Source organism: Salmo trutta, chromosome 13 (genome assembly GCF_901001165.1).
Source record: "Salmo trutta chromosome 13, fSalTru1.1, whole genome shotgun sequence".
Lineage (NCBI taxonomy): Eukaryota > Metazoa > Chordata > Actinopteri > Salmoniformes > Salmonidae > Salmo > Salmo trutta.
Genome location: NC_042969.1, coordinates 64,513,560 through 64,540,589, shown reverse-complemented (window position 1 = coordinate 64,540,589; position 27,030 = coordinate 64,513,560). Strand labels below are relative to the sequence as shown.

Genomic DNA, 27,030 nt, shown 5'->3' with positions numbered 1-27,030 from the left:
GCCGCCTTGTCAAAATGAACAATTGGGGGAGAAGGGCCTTGGTCAGGGAGGTGACCAAAAACCTGATTGTCACTTTGACAGAGCTCCAAAGTTCTTAAGGTCTTAATGGTAGAGTGGCCAGACAGAAGCCACTCCTCACTAAAAGGCACGACAGTTTGCCAAAAAGGTACTTAGACTCTCAAACCATGAGAAACAAGATTCTCTGGTCTGATGAAACCAAGTTTGAACTCATTGGCCTGAATGCCAAGCCTCACCTCTGGAGGAAACCTGGCACCATCCCTATGGTGAAGCATGGTGTTGGCAGCATCATGCTGTTGGGATGTTTTTCAGCGCAGGGACTGGGAGACTAGTCAGGATCGAGGGAAAAATGAATGGAGCAAAAGGACAGACCGAGATCCTTGATGAAATCCTGCTCAGGACCTCAGACTGGGGCGATGGTTCACATTAACAGGACAACATCCCTAAGCACACAGCCAAGACAATGCAGGAGTAACTTTGGGACAAGTCTCTTAATGTCCTTGAGTGGCCCAGCCAGAGCCCGGACTTGAACCCGATCTAACATCTCTGGAGAGACCTGAAAATAGCTGTGCAGTGACGCTCCCCATCCAACCTGACTGAGTTTGAGAATATCTGCAAAGTAGAATGGGAGAAACTCTAAATACAGGTGTGCCAAGCTTGTAGCGTCACACTCAAAAAGACTTGAAGCTGTAATCGCTGCCAAAGGTGCTTCAACAAAGCACTGAGTAAAGCATCTGAATACTTATGTAAATGTGATATCAGTTTGTTTTTACTTTGTCATTATGGGGTATTGTGTGAAGATTGAGGGTGGGGGGGACAATAATAAATGTTAGAATAAGGCTGTAACGTAACAAAATGTGGAAAAAGTCAAGGTCTGAGTACTTTCTGAATGCACTGTACATGTTTAGAATGACTCATTGTTTGTATATCCTTTGAAAATTATATTTCATACGGATAACCTCAAGCCTTGCTGTTACAAATAAAATAAAACAGAAGAATCGGTTTTGCAAATGCAAACTTTATTTTGGTTAGGGGAGAATGTTTGTGCAAGGCATAGTTTCTGAAGGACAGGCAAACTGGAATAACACAATTCTACAAAGGAGAGAAACATGAGCTTCCCCAACCACTGCCATTCATGTCACATTTCCACTTATGTGGAGCAGAAACTCTCTCTCACAAGCACAGTTTAGTCATCACAGTCCCACATGCTGTTCCTACAACTGTCTAGAGGGCAGTAGACATCTTGTCACTACCTTAAAATAGCATGAGTCTTTAAACTTAATTCAATCCAACCTGCCTAAAAGAATGTTTGTGTCCAAAATGGCCCCCTATTTTCTAAATAGTACCCTAGGTCAAGTCATATACTATAGAGCGAATAGAGTGCCATTTCGGACACAGCCTGTATCTAGGCTTTGGGCCATGGTGGTGGGGAAAGCTTGGTGACTTTGGTCATTGGTTCAGTAGCAACCATTCAGACTCCTAACAGTGTCTGGAAACATTGTGGCACGTGAGTACGGACTTCTGTCTAGTATCAGTAGTTACAGTTAGAAGCTTGGGCCCCCAACAATGGATAGAAGTGCACCACTGTGTAGTGTGCACAAGCACCTAGGCTATGCTTCACACCCTTTCTCTCTCTCTCTCACACACACACACACACACACACACACACACTAAGTCCAGTGGAGGCACTTCATATGAAATAGTAACTGTAAACCTGATTTTCTCGAGCTGTACAACATTATAGAGCAGGTCAAATAAGCTGAAATGGAACGATAGGTACATTGCTTGGTTCACTGTAGCAACAGTTGGTCCATTTCCACTGCAAAGATTTACCATCTCGCATTTCAAAAATCCATGACAACACAGTATAAATAGTAACCTTTATTCCACTAGTACAACCCATACATCATTACTATATACACACACACACACACACACACACACACACACACACACACACTATTGTGTGTTCAGACTTGAATTCATTAGCAGCTTCAAGGGCCAAGCACACAACAGTAGTAAGAGCCAAACAACAGAATCTAGCTACCGCCCTCAGGGAAGAAAGCTCAATCCATAAGATTAAAGGTGCTACACATAGGGGACAAATTCTATCCGGAAGCTCGGTGAATTGCAACAGCACTAGGCTACTTCCAAAACAAAATCTACCCTCGCCCGCAACCCATTTCCCCATAACATGGAGACTCACGCTCGAGCCTTTTAGTTTCGGTTTTGGTCCACCAGCTTCAAAACAGCTGTAAAAACTATATATTTTTTGTTATTGAAAATATATTTCAGAGATTTAGACGGTACAATGATTCCCTACACTATTCAGTGCTTGTTTTCTCACATACAACTGAAATTGAGGGAACCATGTGGAATTTTAGAAACCAGGAAATTACGGAGCGATTTTTACATTGGCCGCTTGACCCGATTTCCACTAAATAACAGCCAAAGTCAAAACAGCTTTCCCGTTTCAACAACATGTTGCTCTGGCGGGAGACGAATATCACAGCTAATTGGGCAGGTATGTAATACTATGAAACAATATCATCCCACTATTACTGCAGATATATTATAGCCATTTTATGAAATGACAATGCAAAATCCTATGTGTAGCACCTTTAAGGCTACATAAAATGACATGACTTTTCCATCTCTTACTGAATGCAGCTAATCATGAGATGTCAGTTTGCATTGTTTTGTGTCTGATGAAATGCTTTACCTATGGCACCTATGAGGAAAAACCTATGGCTTCAGAATGCAGTGATCAAGGAAATAAATTAGCTAAGATCTAAATTACTGAAGGCTATTTGTCACATAGAAACAACTAAAGAAACGTAGTCCGAAGACCATAGTTACAGCCCAGTGCCACACACACCTATAAAACTCTGCTAAATACTATTCATACTTTTCATCCATTAAAGGAGGATTTTTACTTAGCAATTTAACAGTGTCCTTAAATGAAAACATATGCAGAAACAATTGCTCGTATCATAACTATTTTCGATATAGGATCCTACACCATGCAGTTTGAGGAAATCCAGCATGGTGTAGAAAGTCAGAACATTTAAGGTGTCAAGGGTAACTAATATAACATTTTAAGGCTTTTTTCAAGAGTTATCAGGGAGGAGGAATGTGGGGCCATCACAAGAGTAAGCCGTTACCCAAGCTAAACTGAGGAAAAATGCAGCATGCTAGACCCATAGAAATACAATTACTAGAATAACAGAAGTAATTATATTTCTATGGCTAGACCCATCTACTAGCATAAGGTAACCTGCATTTAAAAGAACTGGACCTCAGTTCTTCTTTCTAGGTAGTACAGAGACGATATACAATTAGGGTTAGGCTAGCAAGTGAAGGACAGGCGTATCCTACGAAGCAAGCTAGATCTACTCAGGGTTTTCTAAAGCTAGCCAGATTCCGTTAGCTTCACAATCCAGCTCTTATTCGTACTAAGACGGTGGATATTGCTTATCCACCTGCCGCTAATTATAGCAGGGTAGTAACTGCACATGTATGTCACACATGGCTGAAACATCAATCCATGGGCGAGTCAGTGCCATATTTTCATTTGTGGTGAAATCAAATAGAACATTTTTAAAATTCCACAGACTATGGTATGAAATGGGCTTTTAAAGGACCATCTTTATTACTTATCATTGATGCCAACTTGGTGTGCTTATCAATGAACAACCACAAGGACCCCCCCCCATCGATAAGATTTTATTAAGTCATTAAAAGTGGTACTGGGTGTATAAAATGCATTGTCATTACCAAATATGTAATGTGATATATTTTAACACTACTCTTTAAGACAAACAAATTGATTAAATATTTAAATCCCTAATCTTCCTCAAATGAAAGGAATCATGACGCTATCTTTGCAAGAGGGTGGAAATCACACTGTTGGTCCTCAACTCGTGGCTCAGTCATTTCATTCAGTGTAAGTGGAGTTAGCCTTCCCCAGAGTAGGTTAGTTCTGAAGGATTCGTTGCCAGAGATTTACCTTGCTAAAAAGTGAGCCACTTTCGTATGACCGGTTATCCCGAGTTGAACTCAGTTGACCAAAGTTACCCCTCTAACTCCTCAAACCTGCTTCGTAGGATACCCCTCAGCTTACCACAACCCCCACAGACAGGCAAAGATCCATAAGGAATTGTTTACAGTAGTGTATAGTGGTGAAACAAAGTAGCAAATAACATTTTAACCCTCTGGTATGTTCAGTTGTACTTGCAAGTGATCAATTTGGTCTTTGCGCACACAGACAATTCCTTTCAAGATCAGGGGATTGATTCTACAGGGTTCACATTATTCCAAGACATTTAATGTTTTTCCAGAAGTGAGCTTTTGTTCCTTTTGTAAATGTTTAGCATAACATTTTGATTCTCCAAGTCCTCATACTGAAAACATCACCGGTGAAATTCAAGTAACAGCACAAGGTAGGGATAAAATAAAACAATAAAAAATTACTTCAAAAGCACTCCGTCTTAAGGCCTTACCACACACAAGAGGACAGGACACAATGGTTGTAGCATTACCTTACTGTATATGGGGAGAGATTGAAGTAAGAATATACTCTTAGACATTGACCTGATTCATATTAGCATACACAAATAGCCCTTCAGCAAATTAGTCTCATTGGGGCATTAAAAAGCATGTATCCTCCATCATGCCTATATGGAATTTTTATAGATGCGACAATGTAAACATAGGACAGGAAAGAAAACCCAATTTTCAGCCACTGTAAAAGGGAGTGGTTGGTTCCATGACAACCTGGGCATAACTGGCACTTATGTGGACAGGATGTAGCCCTACTAGGTTCTCTACCTAGTCCTCGATCACAATAGCGTATCCCAGAAAATACTACAAGCAGCAGATGTCCACGTTGTGGTATGAGTAAGTATTCCTCATCACTGGAACAACAATATAAAACCTTTCATCTGGCACTAAGGTTTAACAGATACCATTTTAAAGGGCTGAGGACGCATTTTAAAAAATACATAAGTCAGAGATTGAACATTGAGAGCAGGAGCAACCGACCTGGGAAAACATTAAATTGATCACTTGCAAGATATCTAAAACATGTTTACACCTGATTGTAACCTTGAATCATTCACCAACCATAACACACGACTGGTGAGGTGAAGAGAGATATCTATCTATAGCCTGGGTGGTGACCATGGATATGTCTACTGTTACCTAGCTCTGGGCTTTGGGCTGGAGCTCTACCCATGGGGGGCCTGTGCATCTTCCCCATTGCGCCTGGGTTCTGCTGGAACGCCTGGAACTCCCCAGACAGGTAATCAGACACATTCTGCTGCATCAGCTTGGTCTGACCCAGGTCTGGGACCCCGGGTCTGGCTCCAGGTCGGTACTGTGATCCTGGTGTGCTGCAGTCTATGGAGGCCCCTGCCGGGCCCCCCTGGAAGGCCATGGGCAAATCCTGTGGGCCTAGACCGTCACTTTTGGCTGCTTGTAGGACGCTGCCCCATGGAACCTGCAAGTAGCGCCCGTTGGTGTAGCTTGGCATGGTGCCGCCCGCTGGGCCGGTGATGGGGGCCGAGGGGGTTGTCTTGTCTGCTGGGTGTTTAATGGGGAAAGATTGTGGCTGCGAGGCCAGCAGCTTTTGGGGGTAGTTGTGGGTCTTGGCAGGGAAGCCAGGCCCAGAGGGGGCTTCTCTCCTGGGGTTCTTGCAGGGGTGGGCTCCATCAGGCAGGTGCTGCATGTGAGCCAGCTGGTGCTGGTTCCAGGAGCGCTGCTGTTGGATTTGCTGCTGTTGGAGCTGATGTTGCTGCTGTAACTGATGTTGTTGCTGCTGCTGGTGAACCTGTTGGAGATGCTGTAACTGATGTTGATGCTGGTGAGCCTGTTGTAACTGCTGTAATTGCTGCTGCTGTAACTGCTGCTTCGTGTCAGTGTGGAAAGTAGGTGGCATCCTGTTCATGACAGCCATGTTGGGCTGTAGGCCACTAGCACCAGCAGGGCCCTGGGACCCTCCAGGGGCTTTCTCTGTGTGGCCCAGCAGGCAGGAGGGAAGGAGGCCAAGGTTGTGGGGTGTGTTGACCCTGGAACTGGCGTTGATGAGGAGGTTACGGCTAATGGGGCTGGGGTTGGCGATCTGGCCCTCGCACACCGAGGTGGCGCCCAGTCCAGCCCGAGCCTGGCAGAACTGGTTGATCTGGTGCACGATGCTGCTCAGGTCGGTGCCCGGCCGGTTGTGGTGCAGGCCGGCCGCCATGGACAGCGGGATGGTGGAGGTAGATACAGTTACGTTTGGTGGGGCGTCTGCATCTGGCAGCTTCCTGGGGCCGTAGGGGGGGCCTGGCTGTGGTTGCAGGGCATTGGAAGCAGAGGGGGAGCCAGGGCCGGCACCGGAGGCCTGGGGGAGAGGCTGAGATGGGGGGAGGCCCTGGGAATGTTGCAGACTGGGTGGCTGGGCCTGGGCCACATCAGACAGGTGTCGCAGGCCCTGGGGGAGAGGCTGTGACAGGGGCAGGCAGTGGGGGTGCTGCAGGCCCTGGGAAAGTTGCAGACTAGGTGGAGGCTGGGCCTGGGCTACGTCAGGCAGGTGCCGGAGACCTTGAGCCCGAGCCTGCTGTAGTAAATCTTGTTGGTGGGGAACAGTCTGGTGCTGCAGAGTCTGAGGATGATTCTGATTTTGCTGCTGCTGCAATAGTAAAGTCTGCGTGTGAGGCAAACTCTGTTGCCGCTGGACATTCTGCGCCAGATTCTGCTGTACCGTTTGCAGCTGGGACAAGCTTTGTTGCCGCTGTAAAGTTTGAGGGTGGGCCATGTTCTGTTGCTGTAAAGTTTGAGGCATATTCTGTGGCTGTGAAGTCACGGGGTGAGCCATGTTGTGCTGCTGCTGTAGAGCATGCTGTGGATGTGGGTGGCCCTGTTTCTGTGCCAATGCCTGGGGCTGGGTTTGAGACATGCCCTGGAGGTGGGGGACAGGCTGGGGGAGGTTTAAAGTGCTCTGAGCAACGTACGGCCCGCTGTGGAGGTTCATGGATGGTTTGGGAAGCAGACGGGCTCGGCTGCTGTCCGTGTCTTTGAGGACGACTTTGCCGGGCGAAGTGCGGAGGACGGCCAGGAGGCCCGCACTGGTGCTGCTGACCTGAGACGGGTAAGGACTCTGGCGCTGGCTGGAGCTGGACGTGTCCAACCCGTTCACAGTGCGGCGGATGTGCTTCCTCTGTGGTACTTTGACACTGTTGGGGAAGATCTTTATGGTCAGAGGATTGTTGCCGACTTTCTTAGCAAAGGCATCCAATTCTGCTGGGGTTGGATAGTTGGCAGATTTCATCTTCTGTGTAGCGTCCCCTAGGATGGGAACAAGGATAGATGGAGGGAACAAGGAATTTTAGCCTAACCAAAGTTAATTAATTCAACTAATGACTGGAAAGTATATACATTAAGTGGAAATATGAAGAGGAAACAGATTTCTCTGATATTATAGTACTCAATTCTATCAGATAAAAACACTTACATTGCTGAAGTCCAGTGTTCATCTGCGTGTGGGAGAGAAATTGGGGGGTAGGTTCACCTGATGATGCTGGCAGACAGGCCAGCATGTCACACTTCCACTAATGCAACATGGGAAATGCTCTCCTCACCATGCTGAGACACACACACACACGTCAGCAGTCAAACACCACGTTGACCATGTAAAATGACTCAGCCATAAGACAATTTATTTCCTGTACATTATGTGACCTTTCTAAAATGGCAGTCAGTAATCAGCCAGCATTTGTGCCCCAGCCATCAACAGCAAACACCCTGCCTGCAGCTGGACAGAGATAGCAGCGGGCTTAAGATGGAGACGCCTTTTCTCCTTTCCCAGGGCACAGCAGGACAGACTGCATGATGGCTACCGGCTAGAGAGCCTCCAGCTGCCTCCACCAATCTCTATGTCTGCATCCCAAATTACACCCCATTCCCTATATAATGTACTACTTTGACAAAGGCCCATAGGGTGGTGACGAGGAAGAGGCACTCCAAAGACCCTTAGTGTCCGGAAGTAATTTAGCCATACATTATAGTCATTGTGATCTGTAGAGCTGATATTTTCTCAAATTTTCTTGTGCCAACTACCTCATGACCTTCCTGGATAGCTCATTATATTAATAAAGTTTGATTTAATCAACAACTACAATAGTCAGTTGAAAAAAGGTTACGGTACGAGACTGTACATATCTGGCTGTGTTGGTAGAATCACAATTGAGGGTGCAGTATTTATGAAGTTTGGCAATGAGGATGAAAACTAGCATTCAGTTAGCCAGCTAGTTTTGCCAGGGAAAACGAGCTTGGGCCAACAGTAGTGTGCATGTGCACCAGCTGGGCGCACGTGCACACTAGGCTAATTCAGGAAACAGATTGTAGTTTTTATGCCCTGATATAAGGAACCGGCTGCGAAAAGTTTGATTAAACAATTCAGACTGAAACGAATAAGTCAAATGACTTATATTTAAGGAGAGCAAATCGATATACAATCCCCAAATCAGCTGTAACTGTCAACAGTACAACAAAACTCAAAACGATGTTTGAGTGAACCCTGAATACAGAAAATGAATGGTGAATTTCATTCCGGACACAAACTCCTCACCACTCTATATGGCTCTGGTCAAAAGAAGTACACTATATCGGAAATAGGATACCATTTAGGTGTGTGTGTCAATACTTTACAATACTAAGCAATGCAGAACAGCTTTGTGTTAAGTATGTATGTAAATGGTGCTTTGTCACCCAGAACGCTTTTCAGTTCCGGAACGAAGTTAAATGTGACAGAATTCAGAAGTCCCAAAGAGTCAAGCATGATACGTCTTACACTGTAGCTGGTTAGTGTATCCAGCTGACCAGTTCTTGAAAATTATGGCCATGTAGCTACTAGTTACAATAAATATATTCAGTCTGATGACTGGGTCTACCAGAAATGTTACTGCATCATTGCGTAAATATCAATAACACTAGTCATTCAACGTGGTTGTAGCCTAGGTAGGGCTTCTCTGATCTAGAATGCCAGGACATGCATATAACTAGCTCGCTAGTTATGAACAAAGATCATTCTTAAATATTATCTAGCTGGTGTCATCGTTGAGCAGCATTGTCTTGTAGTCAATAGACCATTCAAAATGTAAATGAACACTAGCTAGTGTTCGCTACTGTGCTGACAATATTTGCGTGCCAAAAAGTATAATTTTTTTCAAATGTATAATAGAACCCTGGAATTGTAATTCTAAATCAGTAACGTTACTTAACTAGTTACCTTCTCGTGTAACTGTAGCCTAAGTTAATCGGTTAATAAAGAAGCAAGCCATGTAGATAGCAATGATGAATGCTAACAAGCTAGTGTTAAATACCCCGAGTCATAGCACCAAAAAGCATTGAACACGTCTTTGTACTGCTAGAGATCAGCTAGGCTAACTAGCTAACGTTAGCCAGCTACTGATGGCTACTGAAGTAACACTTTTGCTAAAGGAAACACCAAAAACAAATAATACGCAAAATACTTACTCCCCGCGAAGTCAAGAGAAAGGCATTTGCGAAAACGTCATTTTAGCGAGATGATCGAACATAGATATATTTTGGTTATGTTGTTAGCTCACCGATGCCTTATTTCTGGTATTTGCTTTCTGCAACAGCAACTTTGAGAACACATGCGCATTAGGCACTCTGGGGGGGTTTAGGTGTGCATACTCAGTGCCTGACTAATATTCCTTGAGATTCCTGATGAGAGATGAAAGTGCTGAGATTCTTCCCGCAAGATGCATTAAAAACGATTTATGATAAGAATTGATTGAATGAGTGACAGGATTTGGCTTAAATTAGTAAATTATTGCAAGACTAACTGGTGCGGTAACTGAAAAGCGTTGGGCCAGTAACCGAAAAATTGCTGGATCGAATCCCGGAGCCGACTAGGTAAAAATCTGTCGTTCTGCCCCTGAACAAGGCAGTTAACCAACTGTTTCCCGTTAGGCCGTCATTGTAAATTGAAATTTCTTTACCGACTTGCCTAGTTTAATAAAAATCTGGGTTTACATGTCATGAATGTTGCAGCTGTCCACATCGATGCAAGATACTGAATTAGAAAAAGAGCACACCTATTTGTAATTTTATTAGCATGACAGATGAAGACTGAAATATGGTAATATTATGTAACATTCACAAATATGTAGTCCTGTTGAAAAATAAAAACATCTACATTGACTCCAAAAAAAACGGAGTGCATGAATATCTCTATATTTGACAACAGTAAAGTGATGATTATTTTCACAAAAAGTATCCAAAAAGTAAAAGTATCTTTAGTGGATTGTCAAACAAATAAAAGCTTAGCCAGAACAATGCATTTGGTTGTGAAGCCACAAAGTAACTCAAATCCAAATTACAGTTGTTACACAACTGAAACCTTTTCACAGTATTGGCAAAATTACTTAGATTACAATGGCTGCAATGAAGTAGAGTCAAATCAACTTAAGGGCAGACAAAAAGAAACATAACAGTAACAGTCCTTCATGAAACATGAAATTAAGAAATAAGTAATTTTCATTTGACTAATTAAAAAGAACATTACGATATGTCTGGGAGGGGGAAAGGGCAAGGAAACATTTTCCCAACATTATTTGAGCGCTGATATTCTTTATAATTTGCTCAGTGCATTTTTGTAATCTGTCCACTTACATAATAGCTGGAGTTTCCCAACTTGGTTTCCCATGATCTCATGTTGAATAGTGCAAGTCACCAAATCAGTGATGATCTTGATGAGTCTTACCTCCACGATGACTAACCACAATACAACAAAAAGCCAATATAAATCAGATTGCGATTCAGTCTTGGAATGAGCTCAGCAAACAGATCATAAACATGGAGGTAATGTGGAATGACAATAGTGTAACAGTACATATACCCATTTTCACAATTCTAGATAATTAAAAGCAAGATAAATGACTAAATACATTGAACAGCATTGTCTAAACAGGAGTGATATCTTTCTCTGACAAGTGTATGATATACAGAGTTATCTTTAAGATTACATCGTGGACAGAACCTGAAGAGCTGTCTTACATGGCTTAAAATGTACTTACATTACTATATAAAACTGCAACACGTGTCTGTCAATGTTAAAATCAAGTCACACTAATCAATTGAAACATGAAATTAAGAAATCAACAGAATGAACAAAATTACTTCTTAAAAACATATCACAGCTCGTATTAAATTTTTTTTTACCTATTCCTGTATAATAAAAATGATAAGGAGCAATGACTAGTGTTTGGCTATGAGTAACACCATTTTACTACTTCTTGGACTCAAAACCCTTGGGACTCAAAAACTGAACTTTCACCAGGACAAAGAGTTCTCTCAATAAATTATGCTACATCATTAGAATCCCACAAAGTACTTAATCTCTCCCTCAAACTTACTTCAAGTCAATTCAGTACTTCAACTTACTTCACACCAATTCAGAAAGATGCAATCATAGCCAAAGAAACAAAAGGACTGCCAATCAGGTTTCTGGGATGAGTATAAAAAGCCATTCTTGTTGCTATAAATGAAAGTGTGTTTGGAACAATGTAAAACTAAATGAAAACACATGATTTCTTAAAGAGTGGGAAGAATTCCCAGTTACCCAGAGTTTTGACTAAGTAGAAGCCTAAATAAATAATTTGAGGATAGTAAGCAGTGAGCACCTTGTTTCATGTAGCACTTGATACCACTTGTCACCTGATTGTGAAAACCCATAACTCATCATAAAATGACAAATTAAATCAGTTAAATTAAAAGTTATATACATTAGAGTACAGTAACTTCCATAACCTATATAATAGTCACATGATAGCAAGAAGAGATAATTACTGAGTAATAATGGTGTGTAATAGGCAAGGTGAGTACAATTTTGAAAGAAAATCATAGAGGTTGCTCTTCTTGACAGCTGTTCACTGACATGAAATGGTAAGGTAGAGACTAGAGAGGTTTATGAGTAAAATCAAAAAGGCTCAGTTCATGCTAAATGATTAAAGTCATGCGATCTACTTATTGTAAAAAGCTTCATGATTCAAAAAGTAGTGAACTCAAAAGATAGAGTATATAAAGGAGCAGCGGTACATGCAGATATTCTGGTCCTGTAGAAATTAAGGCACCAGAGGTTTAAAAAAATCCACTTGTTCATATTTAATAAATAAATAATAATTTCAAGGGTATTGAAGGCAGTCTATGAGAGTGCATAAAACAGATAGAGTAGAAGGGAGAGATTGTTTTCAGGCCTGAGCATCGGTCATCCTCTGCAGTAGTGGGATCTGTTGAATAGGGAAAAAAAATAAAAAATCAATTTAGGCTAGAAAGAGATATTGTATGCTAACGTATCATTTCACTATTTCTGAAAAATTGCATGTAGGTTGGAACAATCCAGCAGCACCAATAGGATTCTGTAGGACCTATTGGCTAATTCATTGAATTATTATAACAGACATTACCACTCTATTCAAGTCAACGTTCCATGATGGGTGTAATTATATTTCTATGGACTCACTAATCTGTTTTACCTAACATTTTCACCATGTATGTCTGGTGAACAATACTATACTGACGCTAAGTGAAGTTCCACTTCCTGTCCAGCCCCTAATTACCTTTGATAGGTCAATTCCTGTGAGGGCATTGACGGACACAGGAAGTTCAGCCAGGAGGCGGTTCACTTCCCCCGTCACACGGTTTCCCTCCCCGCTCAGGATTACTATCTCATTGGTCCTGGCCAGCGGCGCCGCCACCTTGGCTGCAATCTAGGAAGACACGGGCACATTGAGATGTTTTTATTGTACTCACATCACAAGACACATTTATGGTATAGAATGGCATATTACATCAACAAATCATCGGACTTGTGAGTCACTTTAAGATGGTGTAATCTGACACTTGTACATGTAGGCTACCACCTCTAACACTGGCTGACAAAGATACCGTAGATAACTACTGGCTGATGACTAATACTACAGTACTTTGTCCAGTCAGAAATAAAAAGTCAAACACCGGCATTATTACTGTTACTAGATTTTAACTGTTTATTAGTATCAATGTTACTAGGTTTATCTGGGGGCATGTTAATGAGTGTCTACTGTACATCTACACATTACTACCTCAATATGAATATATCTGTATGAAGGTCTCGTCAAGGCAGTAGTGATTTAATTTGATCAAATCTAAACCATTCAAACGCACGCATGAATACACTGCATTTAAAATAATCAGTGCAATATGACTTATGTGACTTAATTCCATAGTCTGTTACCTTGGGCAGGGCCTCCAGGACAAGAGCAATCTTGGCTGCCTCTCCATACTGCTGGTAGGCCTCAGCCTTCAGCCTCATCTTCTCAGCCTCAGCCTTCCCTATAGCCTCAATGGAGCCAGCCTCTGCCTCGCCTATTCTCCGGATCTTCTCTGCCTCTGCCTGGGCCGTTAAAACCTTCTTCATCCTGAAAGACACAACACACTTGTATCAGAACTGGGAAACTAGATTGTTTTCCAAAAGAGACAAAAAGTATCCGCTAGTTTCCAAAATAAACAATTTAATTCATATGCTATTATTGTGTAATTACCATTTTAACTGCTCACTTGTTAAAAAACGAGCATTTTTTTCACAGTTAAATGAAGTGCTACCAATCTACATGTGTTGAAGAATTCCAGACTCATGAGAAAATGTTTTTGTGATAGAAGACATTGCACATAAAGTTGAGTGGAATCACTAGTGAACAACAGTTGGTATGTTACAGCTAGGTAAGCGTATAACGGGACTGTGGATATGCTCTGTTATGATATAAAAGCTGTTCCCACTTCTGTCCCTCAGCCAGCTGTTGCATCTTGTATGCCTCTGCCTCGGCAGGCCTCTTCACCATGGCGATGAGCTCCTTCTCTGTGCGGAAAATCTCCTTCTCCTCAATGGTGATCTGCTTCTTCCTCTGAACCACCTCAATCTCTATCTCCTCCAGCCTGATCTTCTGCTGTTCTTTAGCTGCCTGCAGCTCATAGGCCAGCTGGGCTTCCGCTTTCTGGAGACACAGGGACAGAGAGAGACATGACCATGACGCCCATGTTGAAGCACACAGACAGAGAGACAGGATCATGACATGGCCGTCTATGTTGATAGAGGAGTTTTTATGTTGAGGTTGGCTGGAGGGAGCATTTGGCTGCTTAGGGCTACAGTGAGGGAAAAAACATATTTGATCCCCTGCTGATTTTGTATGTTTGCCCACTGACAAAGAAATGATCAGTCTATAATTTTAATGGTAGGTTTATTTGAACAGTGAGAGACAGAATAACAAAAAAATCCAGAAAAACGCATGTCAAAAATGTTAGAAATTGATTTGCATTTTAATGAGGGAAATAAGTATTTGACCCCTCTGCAAAACATGACTTAATAGTTGGTGGCAAATCCCTTGTTGGCAATCACAGAGGTCAGACATTTCTTGTAGTTGGCCACCAGGTTTGCACACATCTCAGGAGGGATTTTGTCCGACTCCTCTTTGCAGATCTTCTCCAAGTCATTAAGGTTTCGAGGCTGACGTTTGGCAACTCGAACCTTCAGCTCCCTCCACAGATTTTCTATGGGATTAAGGTCTGGAGACTGGCTAGGCCACTCCAGGACCTTAATGTGCTTCTTCATGAGCCACTCCTTTGTTGCCTTGGCTGTGTCTTTTGGGTCATTGTCATGCTGGAATACCCATCCATGACCCATTTTCAATGCCCTGGCTGAGGGAAGGAGGTTCTCACCCAAGATTTGAGTTGTCCTGTCCCCTTAGCAGAAAAACACCCCCAAAGCATAATGTTTCCACCTCCATATTTGACGGTGGAGATGGTGTTCTTGGGGTTATAGGCAGCATTCCTCCTCCTCCAAACACGGCGAGATGAGTTGATGTCAAAGAGCTCAATTTTTGTCTCATCTGACCACAACACTTTCACCAGTTGTCCTCTGAGTCATTCAGATGTTCATTGGCAAACTTCAGACGGGCATGTATATGTATTCTTGAGCAGGGGGACCTTGCGGGCGCTGCAGGATTTCAGTCCTTCACGGCGCAGTGTGTTACCAATTGTTTTCTTGGCGACTATGGTCCCAGCTGCCTTGAGATCATTGACAAGATCCTCCCGTGTAGTTCTGGGCTGATTCCTCACCGTTCTCATGATCATTGCAACTCCACGAGGTGAGATCTTGCATGGAGCCCCAGGCTGAGGGAGATTGACAGTTATTTGGTGTTTCTTCCATTTGCGAATAATCGCACCAACTGTTGTCACCTTCTCACCAACCTGCTTGGCGATGGTCTTGTAGCCCATTCCAGCCTTGTGTAGGTCTACAATCTTGTCCCTGACATCCTTGGAGAGCTCTTTGGTCTTGGCAATGGTAGAGAGTTTGGAATCTGATTGATTGATTGCTTCTGTGGACAGGTGTCTTATACAGGTAACGAGCTGAGATTAGGAGCACACTCTTAAAGGGAGTGCTCCTAATCTCAGCTTGTTACCTGTATAAAAGAATCCTGTCCACAGAAGCAATCAATCAATCAGATTCCAAACTCTCTACCAGAAATCTTTCTGATTGAGAGGGGGTCAAATACTTATTTTCCTCATTAAAATGCTAATCAATTTATAACATTTTTTATATGCATTTTTCTGGATTTTTTTGTTGTTATTCTCTCTCTCACTGTTCAAATAAACTTACCATATAAATTGTAGACTGATCATTTCTTTGTCAGTGGGCAAACGTACAAAATCAGCAGGGGATCAAATACTTTTTTCCCCTCACTGTATATTCAATGTTAATTCTGGGCTCTCTGATCGCGTAAAATGTTGCATTTACTAAATTACTAACGCCTACTGATAATGTAGACTCAGATGGACCAACATCACAGAATAATTTAGTAGACTGGAATTTCTATCACACTGTACTCATTTAACTGACATTCAAAAGTGGAGTATGGAGTTCATGCAGACCTTGGTGTTGACTTCTTGGTTGAAAGCAGCCTTCTGCAGTTCAAGTTCTCGTTTGGAGTCAGCCATCTTTGTGTCGGCCAGGAACTTGACATCCATCATCTCCTTCTTGCACTCCGCTTCCTGGCGAGAGAGAGAGTGAGACAACGAAAGAGAGAAAGAAACAATGAGAGAGAGAGAGAGAGAAGAGATTCGAATGTACATGAGCGAGAGAGGGCGAAAGGATGAGGAGAGAGAAACAGAGTGGAAGTGTATGAGGAGAGGAAAAGGGGAAATTAATCAAATGAGCTTACAAACGTTTCAAATGAAATGTATGTACATTAATACAGACAAACATAACCCTAGAATTAATTGCCCCTCAGGAATTTTAAATTTATTGAATCTTACTCTTATCCCAGCATCCCTTTCTGCCTCTGCCACACCGATGTCTGCATCCCTCTGGACTGCTGCTGTCTGAGTCTTCCCCAGTGAGCTCAGGTAGTCCACTTTATCATAGACATCCTACCACACACACACACACACACACACACACACACACACACTAGCTCAGATTACTATACACTACCAGAAATACTTGAGGGAACAAAAACATAAATAAAATGTCCAACATCAACATGTAATAACATCTAATTGATTGTCGCACTTGCAGTGAAGAGCTTGTCATGACGTGGCCCTTTCTGGGTGTAGATCATGGCTTCCCCCCTCTGTCACACTCTCTCCTAACCCAGGTTTATCACCTCCGGTCGTAAATACCGGGTAGAAACTACCATGCAGTATTGAGGGAGAGTGTCTCCCAGAACAGAGACTTGGCCAAACTCCTAATCCCCAAATTGAGAGAATTAAACCATATTGCTACTTTTGAGAATAATCCGTGGACACTTAAGGGACAGTTATGACGAGTGTGTTTCATTTGGTGATCTCATGAAGAACAGGAAACACACATAACGGTATCTCTTAAAGTATACATTTCCCAGCTGCCAGATTTACATCTAAATATTGTGAAAAGTATGTGATTAAACAGGAAACTATTTGTGAAAAGATGTAATGTGATATTAACCTTCTAAATGAGTATGGATTTTCATATAAAGATTAACTAGTCAGTGGCCACACCCCCATGACCCTAGACATCACATTAGGCGCCATGGATCGCCCTTTTCTACTGTTACATTCACATCAGACTAAGCAAACCCCAGTGTGAGCTGTGGTTGTGAATGCTTAAGACAACGCAAACCCCAGTGTAAGCTAAGGTTGTAAATGGTTGAATCTCTAAGACCAAAACATGCCAGGTGACGCTGGTTTGTGAAGTGGTTTAAACTACAACTCTACTAAAGGACAGGACTATACCACGTGGAGCATTGGCTACACGGCTGGAAATGGTTAAACTCTGAGACTATCGATCCCTACAGAATAAGAGCAAATCTTAGACGTATAATTACTAGTCCGCAGCTAGAAATGACGTAAACCTAGAACGAGAATACCAACAACCGCCAAAACTTCGATTCTATGAGAACATTCCCGATTGGTACTCTTTAGTATCCATTCTAACAACCACAAAATACTTTAATCTTCAGGGAAACGCAACCAGAGAGACTCTGATGAACTCTCCAGCAGACGGACCGGATTCCAACAGAGAAGACAACAACGACATACGGGCGTAAATATATACTTGCAATTATTCTCAAATGAGCAGCCGTTCATGTGCGAAGGGTTGGCATTTCAATTAATATAAATCTAGACTGTGTGTAATGAATCTATTTTGTCTTTCCCGCTCAGTCTCACCCTTCCCTTTTGTCTACCAAACTGTCATATCGGCTTTGCCCACTAGGGACTTTCCTATCATTGTTAGTAACCAATATCTACTGTTTATGTATTTCTGTGATTTGATTAGTTAGTAAATAAATAAATAATTAAGCCAATTTGTATATGGCTGATTCATAATTTATGCTAGTGTTCATGCAGATAACCAAGAATTCTACGACGTTCAGATGAGACTGATAGAATGTAAAGAATAATTAATGATTGATTGCTATTGATATAAAAGATCTTCAGATCTTTAAGAGTGGATTCGGGAGATAGCCGCTCTATATAAACAAATGCTTCTGTGGTGCCCCAACTTCCTAGTTAATTAAGTTTACATGATTAGTTTAATCATGTAATAATAATTACACGTAGGGAATTGATTTGAAAATAGCATGTAATCTCATTTAACCATACTAGAGACATGACAAGCTGATAATAAAAAGTGGATCTCATTGACGGGGACTGTGACAGTCTAGGCTAACTCACGGCTATTAGAACTACTACCAATCCACATTACTCAATCCTAATCAACAACGGTGAAGAGTAGTTAAGTGGAGTCGCCTCCCAATCAACAGGTTTACATCATTCATTAAATGGCATAGGATAAAACACACCAATAAAACTAAAACATTCAAATAAAAACGTGTGTTTAACTGCATTTACCCTCCACACTTCATGGCACCACCAACTGACTCACCTTGATAGTGAAGCTGAGGATCTCAATTCCCATCCTGCCCACGTCAGGCGCTGCCACCTCCCTCACCAGCTGGGCAAACTTGTCCCTGTCCTGGTAGATTTGCTCCACCGTCAGTGTGCCTGTGGAGTGGGAAGAGCAGAAGAGCCTGTCAGTCTCTACAACACTGGATATAGACCTACTTTACTTAATTAAGGCTATCCCACATGGTAGTCAAATAATCACTGAAATTCATGGGTATTTACAAAGATAAAATGCATTGATAAAAAAACACATAGATCTCTAGCCATCATCTTCATAAAGTAAAACATGATAAAATCTCATAATACAGGACATATAATGTTTACTTTTCAATAGTGCAGTGTGTATATTCTCAGATTTCATGTTTGTGGTTTTAGAAGTTACCCTTTCACACATTCAGGCTCTCATTACATTGACTGTGATTTCTAATTTTATCTAAATTATTTGAATTTAGACAGGCTATATTTAGTACAAAGCTTGAACAAACTGTTTGAAAAGATACCCATCTGCAATTCTTTGTTGTTGAAAAACGACCCATCAGCAAAACCCATGTGTATGTGGGACGCTGAGGTTTAGCCACTGATTTACATCAGCTAACAGAGAACAAAGCTAACAACAACCAACTGAAATCAACAGAAGACCATAATCAAAAAATATATATATTTTACTTTGGAGAGATTCTCCTCACCTAGAATTGAGCGTAAATGTCCCTCCAAGGTTTGCAAAACCACTCCTTTGATTTCGGGGACGGATTTGCCCAAAAACTGCTCGCAAGCAATTGCCAAAAGATCATGATCTGTCATCACTTTGATCTGGAGAAGAGATGAAGGAGAGATTTGGAAAGACAGACTGTGGCCTGGTTGCATACGCAAATATGAATCACTGTGATTTAACAACTTGATCTATGGCTGTAAGTTAGCAAGCTCTTTGTGTAAACTACAGCTGCAGTTTGTAAACTGGTATGCTACAATGAGATATTAAAATCAATAACAATTAAAGTTATAAATAGGTAAGACATTTTCCAATTCAATGGTGTCGGTTTCATACAACTGACGAAATTATACTTTGGCACTGTTTTCACTGACAACGCATTTTGCGAGACAAATGATGGGAGGTATGTCATGGTGGTGACTAGTCTGTTTCCAGCATTTTTTTATTTATTTTTTTACCTGTGCCACCCCAGTGACAGTGATGGCGACCCCCTCTGCAGTCTCAACATCCTCACACTTGGGTTGGAGTGTCATAATCTCCAGTGTAATCCTATATGAGGGAAAAAAGTATTTTAGTTAATGCAGACCTTAAAGGGGCAACCTGCAGTTGAAACAATGACACGTTCTCTCCCCACTGTTTTGGAAAAGAGCTAAGGGATGGGGCTGTAGAAATGCAACCACTCAAATTCATAGACAGAGCTATGGATACAAGGAGTGACCATCCATGATTTCAAAATGATAGTTTTAACCATCTTGTGAGGCTATAGTATACAGTGTTTGTTTTAGAGGTCGACCGATTAAATCGGAATGGCCGATTAATTAGGGCCGATTTCAAGTTAAGCTACCGATTTGCCGATAAAAAAAAAATGTAAATAATATTTTTTTATCTAGGCAAGTCAGTTAAGAACTCATTCTTATTTTCAATGACGGCCTAGGAAACGTGGGTTAACTGCCTTGTTCAGGGGCAGAACGACATTTTTACCTTGTCAGCTTGGGGATTCAATCTTGCAACCTTACGGTTAACTAGTCCAACGCTCTAACCACCTCCTTTACATTGCACTCCACGAGGAGCCTGCCTGTTACGCAAATGCAGTAAGAAGCCAAGGTAAGTTGCTAGCTAGCATTAAACGTATCTTATAAAAAACAATCAATCATAATCACTAGTTAACTACACATGGTTGATGATATTACTAGTTTATCTAGCCTGTTCTGCGTTGCAAATTATCGATGTGGTGCGCATTCGCGAAAAAGGACTGTCGTTGCTCCAATGTGTACCTAACCATAAACATTAATATCTTTCTTAAAATCAATACACAAGTATATATTTTTAAACCTGCATATTTAGTTAATATTGCCTGCTAACATGAATTTCTTTTAACTAGGGAAAATGTGTCACTTCTCTTGCAAACAGAGTCAGGGTATATGCAGCAGTTTGGGCCGCCTGGCTCGTTGCGAACTGTGTGAATACTTTTTCTTCCTAACAAAGACAACCAACTTCGCCAAACGGGGGATGATTTAACAAAAGCGCATTTGCGAAAAAAGCACAATCGTTGCATGACTGTACCTAACCATAAACATCAATGCCTTTCTTAAAATCAATACACAGAAGTATATATTTTTAAACCTGCATATTTAGCTAAAAAAATAAATCCGGGTTAGCAGGCAATATTAACCAGGTGAGATTGTGTCAGTTCTCTTGCGTTCATTGCACGCAGAGTCAGGGTATATGCAACAGTTTGGGCCGCCTGGCTCGTTGCGAACTAATTTGCCAGAATTTTACGTAATTATGACATAACATTGAAGGTTGTGCAATGTAACAGGAATATTTAGACTTAAGGATGCCACCCGTTAGATAAAATATGGAACGGTTCCGTATGTCACTGAAAAAAAGAAACGTTTTGTTTTCGAGATGATAGTTTCCGGAGTTGACCATATTAATGACCTAAGGCTCGTATTTCTGTGTGTTTATTATATTATAATTAAGTCTATGATTTGATAGAGCAGTCTGACTGAGCGGTGGTAGGCACCAGCAAGCTCGTAAGCATTCATTCAAACAGCCCTTTGGTGCGTTTTGCCAGCAGCCCTTCAAGCATTGCGCTGTTTGACTTCAAGCCTATCAACTCCCAAGATTAGGCTGGTGTAACCGATGTGAAATGGCTAGCTAGTTAGCCGGGTGCGCGCTAATAGCGTTTCAAACGTCACTCGCTCTGAGACTTGGAGTAGTTGTTCCCCTTGCTCTGCATGGGTAACGCTGCTTCGAGGGTGGCTGTTGTCGATGTGTTCCTGGTTTGAGCCCAGGTAGGAGCGAGGAGAGGGATGGAAGCTATATGGTTACACTGGCAATACTAAAGTGCCTATAAGAACATCCAATAGTCAAAAGGTATATGAAATACAAATCGTATAGAGAGAAACAGTCTTATAATTCCTATAATAACTACAACCTAAAACTCCTTACCTGGGAATATTGAAGACTCATGTTAAAAGGAACCACCAGCTTTCTCATGTTCTGAGCAAGGAACTTAAACGTTAGCTTTTTTACATGGCACATATTGCACTTTTACTTTCTTCTCCAACACTTTGTTTTTGCATTATTTAAACCAAATTGAACATGTTTCATTATTTATTTGAGGCTAAATTGATAGTATTTATGTATTATATTAAGTTAAAATAAGTGTTCATTCAGTATCGTTGTAATTGTCATTATTACAAAAAAAACTAAACATTTTATATATATAAAATGTTTAAAAAAAATTGTAATAATGACAATATATATAATATAAAATATATATAAAATAAATAGCAAAAAATATAAAATAAATCGGCCGATTAATAGGTATCGTTTTTTTGTTGGTCCTCCAATAGTCGGTATCGGCGTTGAAAAATCATAATCGGTCGACCTCTAGTTTGTTTACATTCGCTTTGTTTACAAACATAGTAAAACAAGCTTATATTTTGGGTTCTGACGGAGTACAACAGTTGAACTAAGCTCATGAGGCCTTAAGTTAAATTATTCAAGAATCAATGGTTACATATCATCAACCAAAAATGGATATAGCAACTGCAGATTGTCCCTTTAACAGCACAATAACAGAGGCAGAGGAGAAAAACGCTCTGCATCAGTATTATGTGACAATGTTGTCACTGACAACACATCAGGAGCAGAAGTAATTGAATAATTTGGAAGCTCAGCTGAAATATTGTTATCTTATCTCATCATTGAATAAATAGCATTGGGAAGTCACATGAGGAGTTTCACAATGGCAACATTTCAGTCATGGAATATTTCTATAGTGGAACGTTTTATTGTTTCTGGAGATGTACTACTTCTATTGCCACCACTTCCTTGACATGCCCCAAACGACTAGTGACTAGTTACTGGCTATTGAGCAAAAATAACCTGAAGAAACCCTAAACAAAACATTGCATGCTTTCATGTAAACCCAGGGGATAATGCCTTACAGCCAGTTAATAAACAGAAGACAGCACCTAACCTACTGTGAAAAAGGGTAAGAATGGGGCCAAGTGACACACGGGGAAAAAAGGCAGAAGAGTGAATGTGTACTGTAGTTTAAGGTGAGGCCAAGTGTCCTTTGCCATGTTTCCATTTGAAACATCCAGAATTCATTAACACAATGTAGGTCAGTCAGGAAAGTGTGGCAAAGAATAAAATAGTCTTCCACGCACACACCTCCTGGCTGATTTTTAGTCCGCAGATGATTGGTGTGTTTACTGATAGCTGAAAAACCTGTTGGAGCTGTGTCCATAAATGATTGTGGGTTTCTAAACCTCAGGCAGCCCTTTTATCCAATTTAGTATTTGTATGGAAATGTTTGGTCTTATTTTCCCATTGAAGAAATAAAACAAGCCTCCTCCAGACCATTTGCAAAACAACCCATGATTGCTGATAGAATTGTCTTCATCAGTCTATAGCATACCATGACATCGTCATCAACGGTCTCACCTTTGAATGTCAGTGATGAGCCACCAGGCCCAGGCCCAGCCCCCCACCATGTAGGTCTTCTCATCTGAGCCACAACAGGCACCTGAGAAAGGATAAAGACAAGGCGTGAGTGAGTCAGTGGCACAAGATTTCCATCGGGGAAAGACTCTCATTCATCAGCACTCATTACTGATGCTCAGTTGACACCCTTCTTAGTTGTCTTGGTGCCATGCAATAGCTAGGTTACTACAGGGACAAATGTAAAACATGTAGGTATAAGCTACTCAGACTTCTATAAGGGTAGGCTACATGATTACATAGCCTCGTGTATAATTTCCCTGCAAGCTTAGAAATCCCTTGGCCTTGCACTTGGTAGCTAAGCGAGGATCATATTACAGTGTACATAGCTAAGGATGTAGTAACTCAAACAATCAAAACACGGAAGTGTTGGTATCACTTAGCTCATTCTAAACTATAATTTTGACCTAAAATACTTTTGTCCCTCATATAGAATTACACCTGAGAATGTGACTCTCCAAACCAAGTGTGAGGATGTTGAGACAGCGGGGGATCCCTCATCATGGTCACTGGGGTGGCACATGTAAAAAATAAAAAAATAAAAAAAGAACCTGTCCATAGCCTCATTCCTCAGGCATATTGCATGACTGTTATTTGGAGTTGTGGTAAAGGCCACCAGCTGGAAGGAGACTAGTTGCCACATTGCATTAGCAAGGCTCGCATCCCAGTTCAGCAACATTATAGTGACTGTGTTTCTAGAATTCAAATCAAATTGTATGTCACATGCTCCGAATACAACAGGTGTAGACCTGACCGTGAAATGCTTACTTACAAGCCCTCAGCCAACAATGCAGTTCAATAAATATATTGCTAAGCATTCAAAATGCAATGAGTACTTTTGGTTGTCAGGGAAAATGTATGGAGTAAAAAGTACAATATTTTCTTTAGGAATCTAGTGAAGTAAAAGTTGTCAAAAATATAAATAGTAAAGTACAGATACCTGAAAAAACGACTTAAGTAGTACTTTAATGTATTTTTACCTAAGTACTTTACACCACTGCTATTTTCACAGGTAGACTGGCCCTGGCTGCTAAATCAACCAAATAATCAATCTATCGATTCTCAAATGCGATACAGTTCTAGAAACAAATACCTTTACTTTTATATCACATCCACATTTCACAAATACAAAATACACACTTAATGTACACTGTTTTAACCGGCTTTACCATAGTTGCAGCCAACAATATTTTTCAGTGACAATATGTTTCTGGGGACCTTCTTCGGTTACACACAGGTGTTCGGAGCACGCGAGTTAGCTATTTAGTACAGGTGGTCCCTCTGTCTTTGTAATTAGCATAGGTTGACCCTCTGTCTTCTGTAAACAGGTGTTTTAACATAGAGATATGTGGGGGAACAATAACCCTATAAAAAAGGTGTGTATCAACTTAAGATTTTCCTTTTTGAAAATAGTTTCTTTGAGATGAAAGATCAAGTCCTTATGCTTCCAAAATCATACCACAATCAATGCGTGTTAGTGTTCAGAGACAGAGTTGCTTTTAACAAAACTCCCCACAGAAGACGCCTTCGTCCAATGACTCTTATGATGTGTAATGTAATAGAACTGAGAGACACGATCAAGGGCTAGTAACAACCTAGCTAACTACGTTAGTGAAGCGATATGACTTATGTTGTTTATCCGTCGAGCAAAATCAATGCAATGACCGCTTCATTAACTAGCTACACAATCAATCAATGTATTTATAAAGCCCTTCTTACATCAGCTGATGTCACAAAGTGCTGTAGAGAAACACAGCCTAAAACTCCAAACAGCAAGCAATACAGGTGTAGAAGCACTATACATTAACCGAACCGTTGGTAAACGAATAGGTTAACAAAATAACCATATATTAACAATTAAGCTTGTATGATAGCAAGCTAGCTAGCTACAGTAGCATGGCAGGAAGGGGGGACACCTACCAGATACAACCACGGCTTCATTTGGTCCAACTGTAAGGCAGCTACCCATCTTCTTCTGGTGATATAATCTCTCAAATATACGTGAAACCCTTCTGTATTGTAATATATATTGGTTGTGTGGTTAAATGTCTCTCAATTCGATTAAAAACAGTAAACATTCACAGCGTCTTTGCCACCTTCCTATTAAATCTCCTGCAAGCCCCCGCCCCAAATCAAGACGGTGACGTAGCCTAGCTAGAAGCTAACGTTTGTCAACACGACATGCCCTGCCCACTTCATGGGGCTCTCTCCCTTCGCATGCAGTGTACAAGTAGCCACGATGTAGTAGCAGTTTCTATTGATAAAGAAGGAAATATACTATCTTAGAAACATATAACTTCCCAATACATTATAAAGAACGTAATTCTATATGCAAAGCAATACCTTCAGGACATACTCAATTAATTAAATGTAATTTGTGTTTTGTGTTTTGGAGAACATGTCAAGATAGATGCACAATTTATGTTAGAAGATTGCCCCCTGTCGGATAAGAAATGTAATAATACTTTCATAAGATAACTTTTTTTGAAATTATTTTTATTTCACCTTTATTTAACCAGATAGGCCAGTTGAGATTACAACTGCGAGATAAAGCAAAGCAGTGCGACAAAAACACAGAGTTACACATGGGATAAACAAACGTACAGTCAATAACACAATAGAAAATCTATTAGCAGTGTGTGCAAATGTAGTAAGATTAGGAAGGTAAGGCAACAAATAGGCCATAGTGGTGAAATAATTGCAATTTAGCAATTAAACACGGGACTGGTAGATGTGCAGATGATGATGTGCAAGTAGAGATACTGGGGTGGGCTATTTACAGATGGGCTGTGTACAGGTGCAATGATCGGTAACTCCAAGAACAAGATATCTCCTATAGGGAAATTCTTCTGGAATGCATATAAACTCAGCAAAAAAAGAAATGTCCTCTCACTATCAACTGTGTTTATTTTCAGCAAACTTAACATGTGTAAATATTTGTATGAACATAACAAGATTCAACAACTGAGACATAAACCCACAGACATGTGACTAACAGAAATGGAATAATGTGTCCGTGAACAAGGGGGGGTCAAAATCAAACAAAAATAACAGTCAGTATCTGGTGTGGCCACCAGCTGCATTAAGTACTGCATTGCATCTCCTCCTCATGGACTGCACCAGATTTGCCAGTTCTTGCTGTGAGATTTTACCCCACTCTTCCACTAAGGCACCTGCAAGTTCCCGGACATTTCTGGGGGGAATGGCCCTAGCCCTCACCCTCCGATCCAACAGGTCCCAGACGTGTTCAATGGGATTGAGATCCGGGCTCTTCGCTGGCCATGGCAGAACACTGAAATTCCTGTCTTGCAGGAAATCACACACAGAATGAGCAGAATGGCTGGTGGTATTGTCATGCTGGAAGGTTATGTCAGGATGAGCCTGCAGGAAGGGTACCACATGAGGGAGCAAGATGTCTTCCCTTTAACACACAGCGTTGAGATTGCCTGCAATGACAACAGGCTCCTTCCGATGATGCTGCGACACACCGCCCCAGACCATGACGGACCTTCCACCTCCAAATTGATCCCGCTCCAGAGTACAGGTCTCGGTGTAAGGCTCATTCCTTCGACGATAAACGCAAATCTGACCATCACCCCTGGTGAGACAAAACTGTGATTCATCAGTGAAGAGCACTTTTTGCCAGTCCTGTCTGTTCCAGCAACGGTGAGTTTGTGCCCATAGGCGCCGCTGTTGCCTGTGATGTCTGGTGAGGACCTGCCTTACAACAGGCCTACAAGACCCCAGTCCAGCCTCTCTCAGCCTATTGTGGACAGTCTGAGCACTGATGGAGGGATTGT

General features: G+C 41.4%; 2 protein-coding genes across 3 annotated transcripts; both read right to left on the bottom strand.

The window, feature by feature from the left end:
• Nucleotides 1-1,016: 1,016 nt before the first annotated feature.
• Nucleotides 1,017-9,887, bottom strand: LOC115206313 (protein FAM222B). Of its 2 annotated transcripts, none has more exons than XM_029773106.1 (3): nucleotides 9,627-9,887; nucleotides 7,511-7,641; nucleotides 1,017-7,344 (listed from the first exon to the last, which is right to left on the bottom strand). In XM_029773106.1, exons 2-3 carry the CDS (start codon nucleotides 7,593-7,595, stop codon nucleotides 5,177-5,179), a joined length of 2,253 nt encoding a protein of 750 aa, XP_029628966.1. In that variant the 5' UTR covers nucleotides 7,596-7,641; nucleotides 9,627-9,887; the 3' UTR covers nucleotides 1,017-5,176. The 2 variants fall into 2 exon arrangements, with proteins under 2 accessions (XP_029628966.1, XP_029628965.1); XM_029773105.1 differs by having other exon boundaries at nucleotides 9,535-9,886.
• Nucleotides 9,888-10,116: 229 nt separating this feature from the next.
• LOC115206312 (flotillin-2-like) lies at nucleotides 10,117-25,199 on the bottom strand. The gene is made up of 11 exons (XM_029773103.1): nucleotides 25,151-25,199; nucleotides 23,174-23,255; nucleotides 19,672-19,762; nucleotides 19,191-19,314; nucleotides 18,485-18,603; nucleotides 16,375-16,488; nucleotides 15,991-16,110; nucleotides 13,843-14,057; nucleotides 13,301-13,484; nucleotides 12,645-12,794; nucleotides 10,117-12,314 (listed from the first exon to the last, which is right to left on the bottom strand). Exons 1-11 carry the CDS (start codon nucleotides 25,197-25,199, stop codon nucleotides 12,276-12,278), a joined length of 1,287 nt encoding a protein of 428 aa, XP_029628963.1. The 3' UTR covers nucleotides 10,117-12,275.
• Between the last annotated feature and the right edge of the window lie 1,831 nt (nucleotides 25,200-27,030).

What these genes read in the sequence shown, in the direction of transcription:
- LOC115206313 (XM_029773106.1), bottom strand. Translation starts at nt 7,595, where the DNA reads ATGCTGGCCTGTCTGCCAGCATCATCAGGTGAACCTACCCCCCAATTT. An exon ending in GAACACTGGACTTCAGCAAT is followed by an intron (nt 7,345 to 7,510) that starts GTAAGTGTTTTT and finishes TTCCCATCCTAG; the next exon opens with GGGACGCTACACAGAAGATG.
- LOC115206312 (XM_029773103.1), bottom strand. Translation starts at nt 25,199, where the DNA reads ATGGGTAGCTGCCTTACAGTTGGACCAAATGAAGCCGTGGTTGTATCT. An exon ending in ACATTTACGCTCAATTCTAG is followed by an intron (nt 18,604 to 19,190) that starts GTGAGGAGAATC and finishes CCCACTCCACAG; the next exon opens with GCACACTGACGGTGGAGCAA. An exon ending in TCCTCAGCTTCACTATCAAG is followed by an intron (nt 16,489 to 18,484) that starts GTGAGTCAGTTG and finishes TGTGTGTGGTAG; the next exon opens with GATGTCTATGATAAAGTGGA.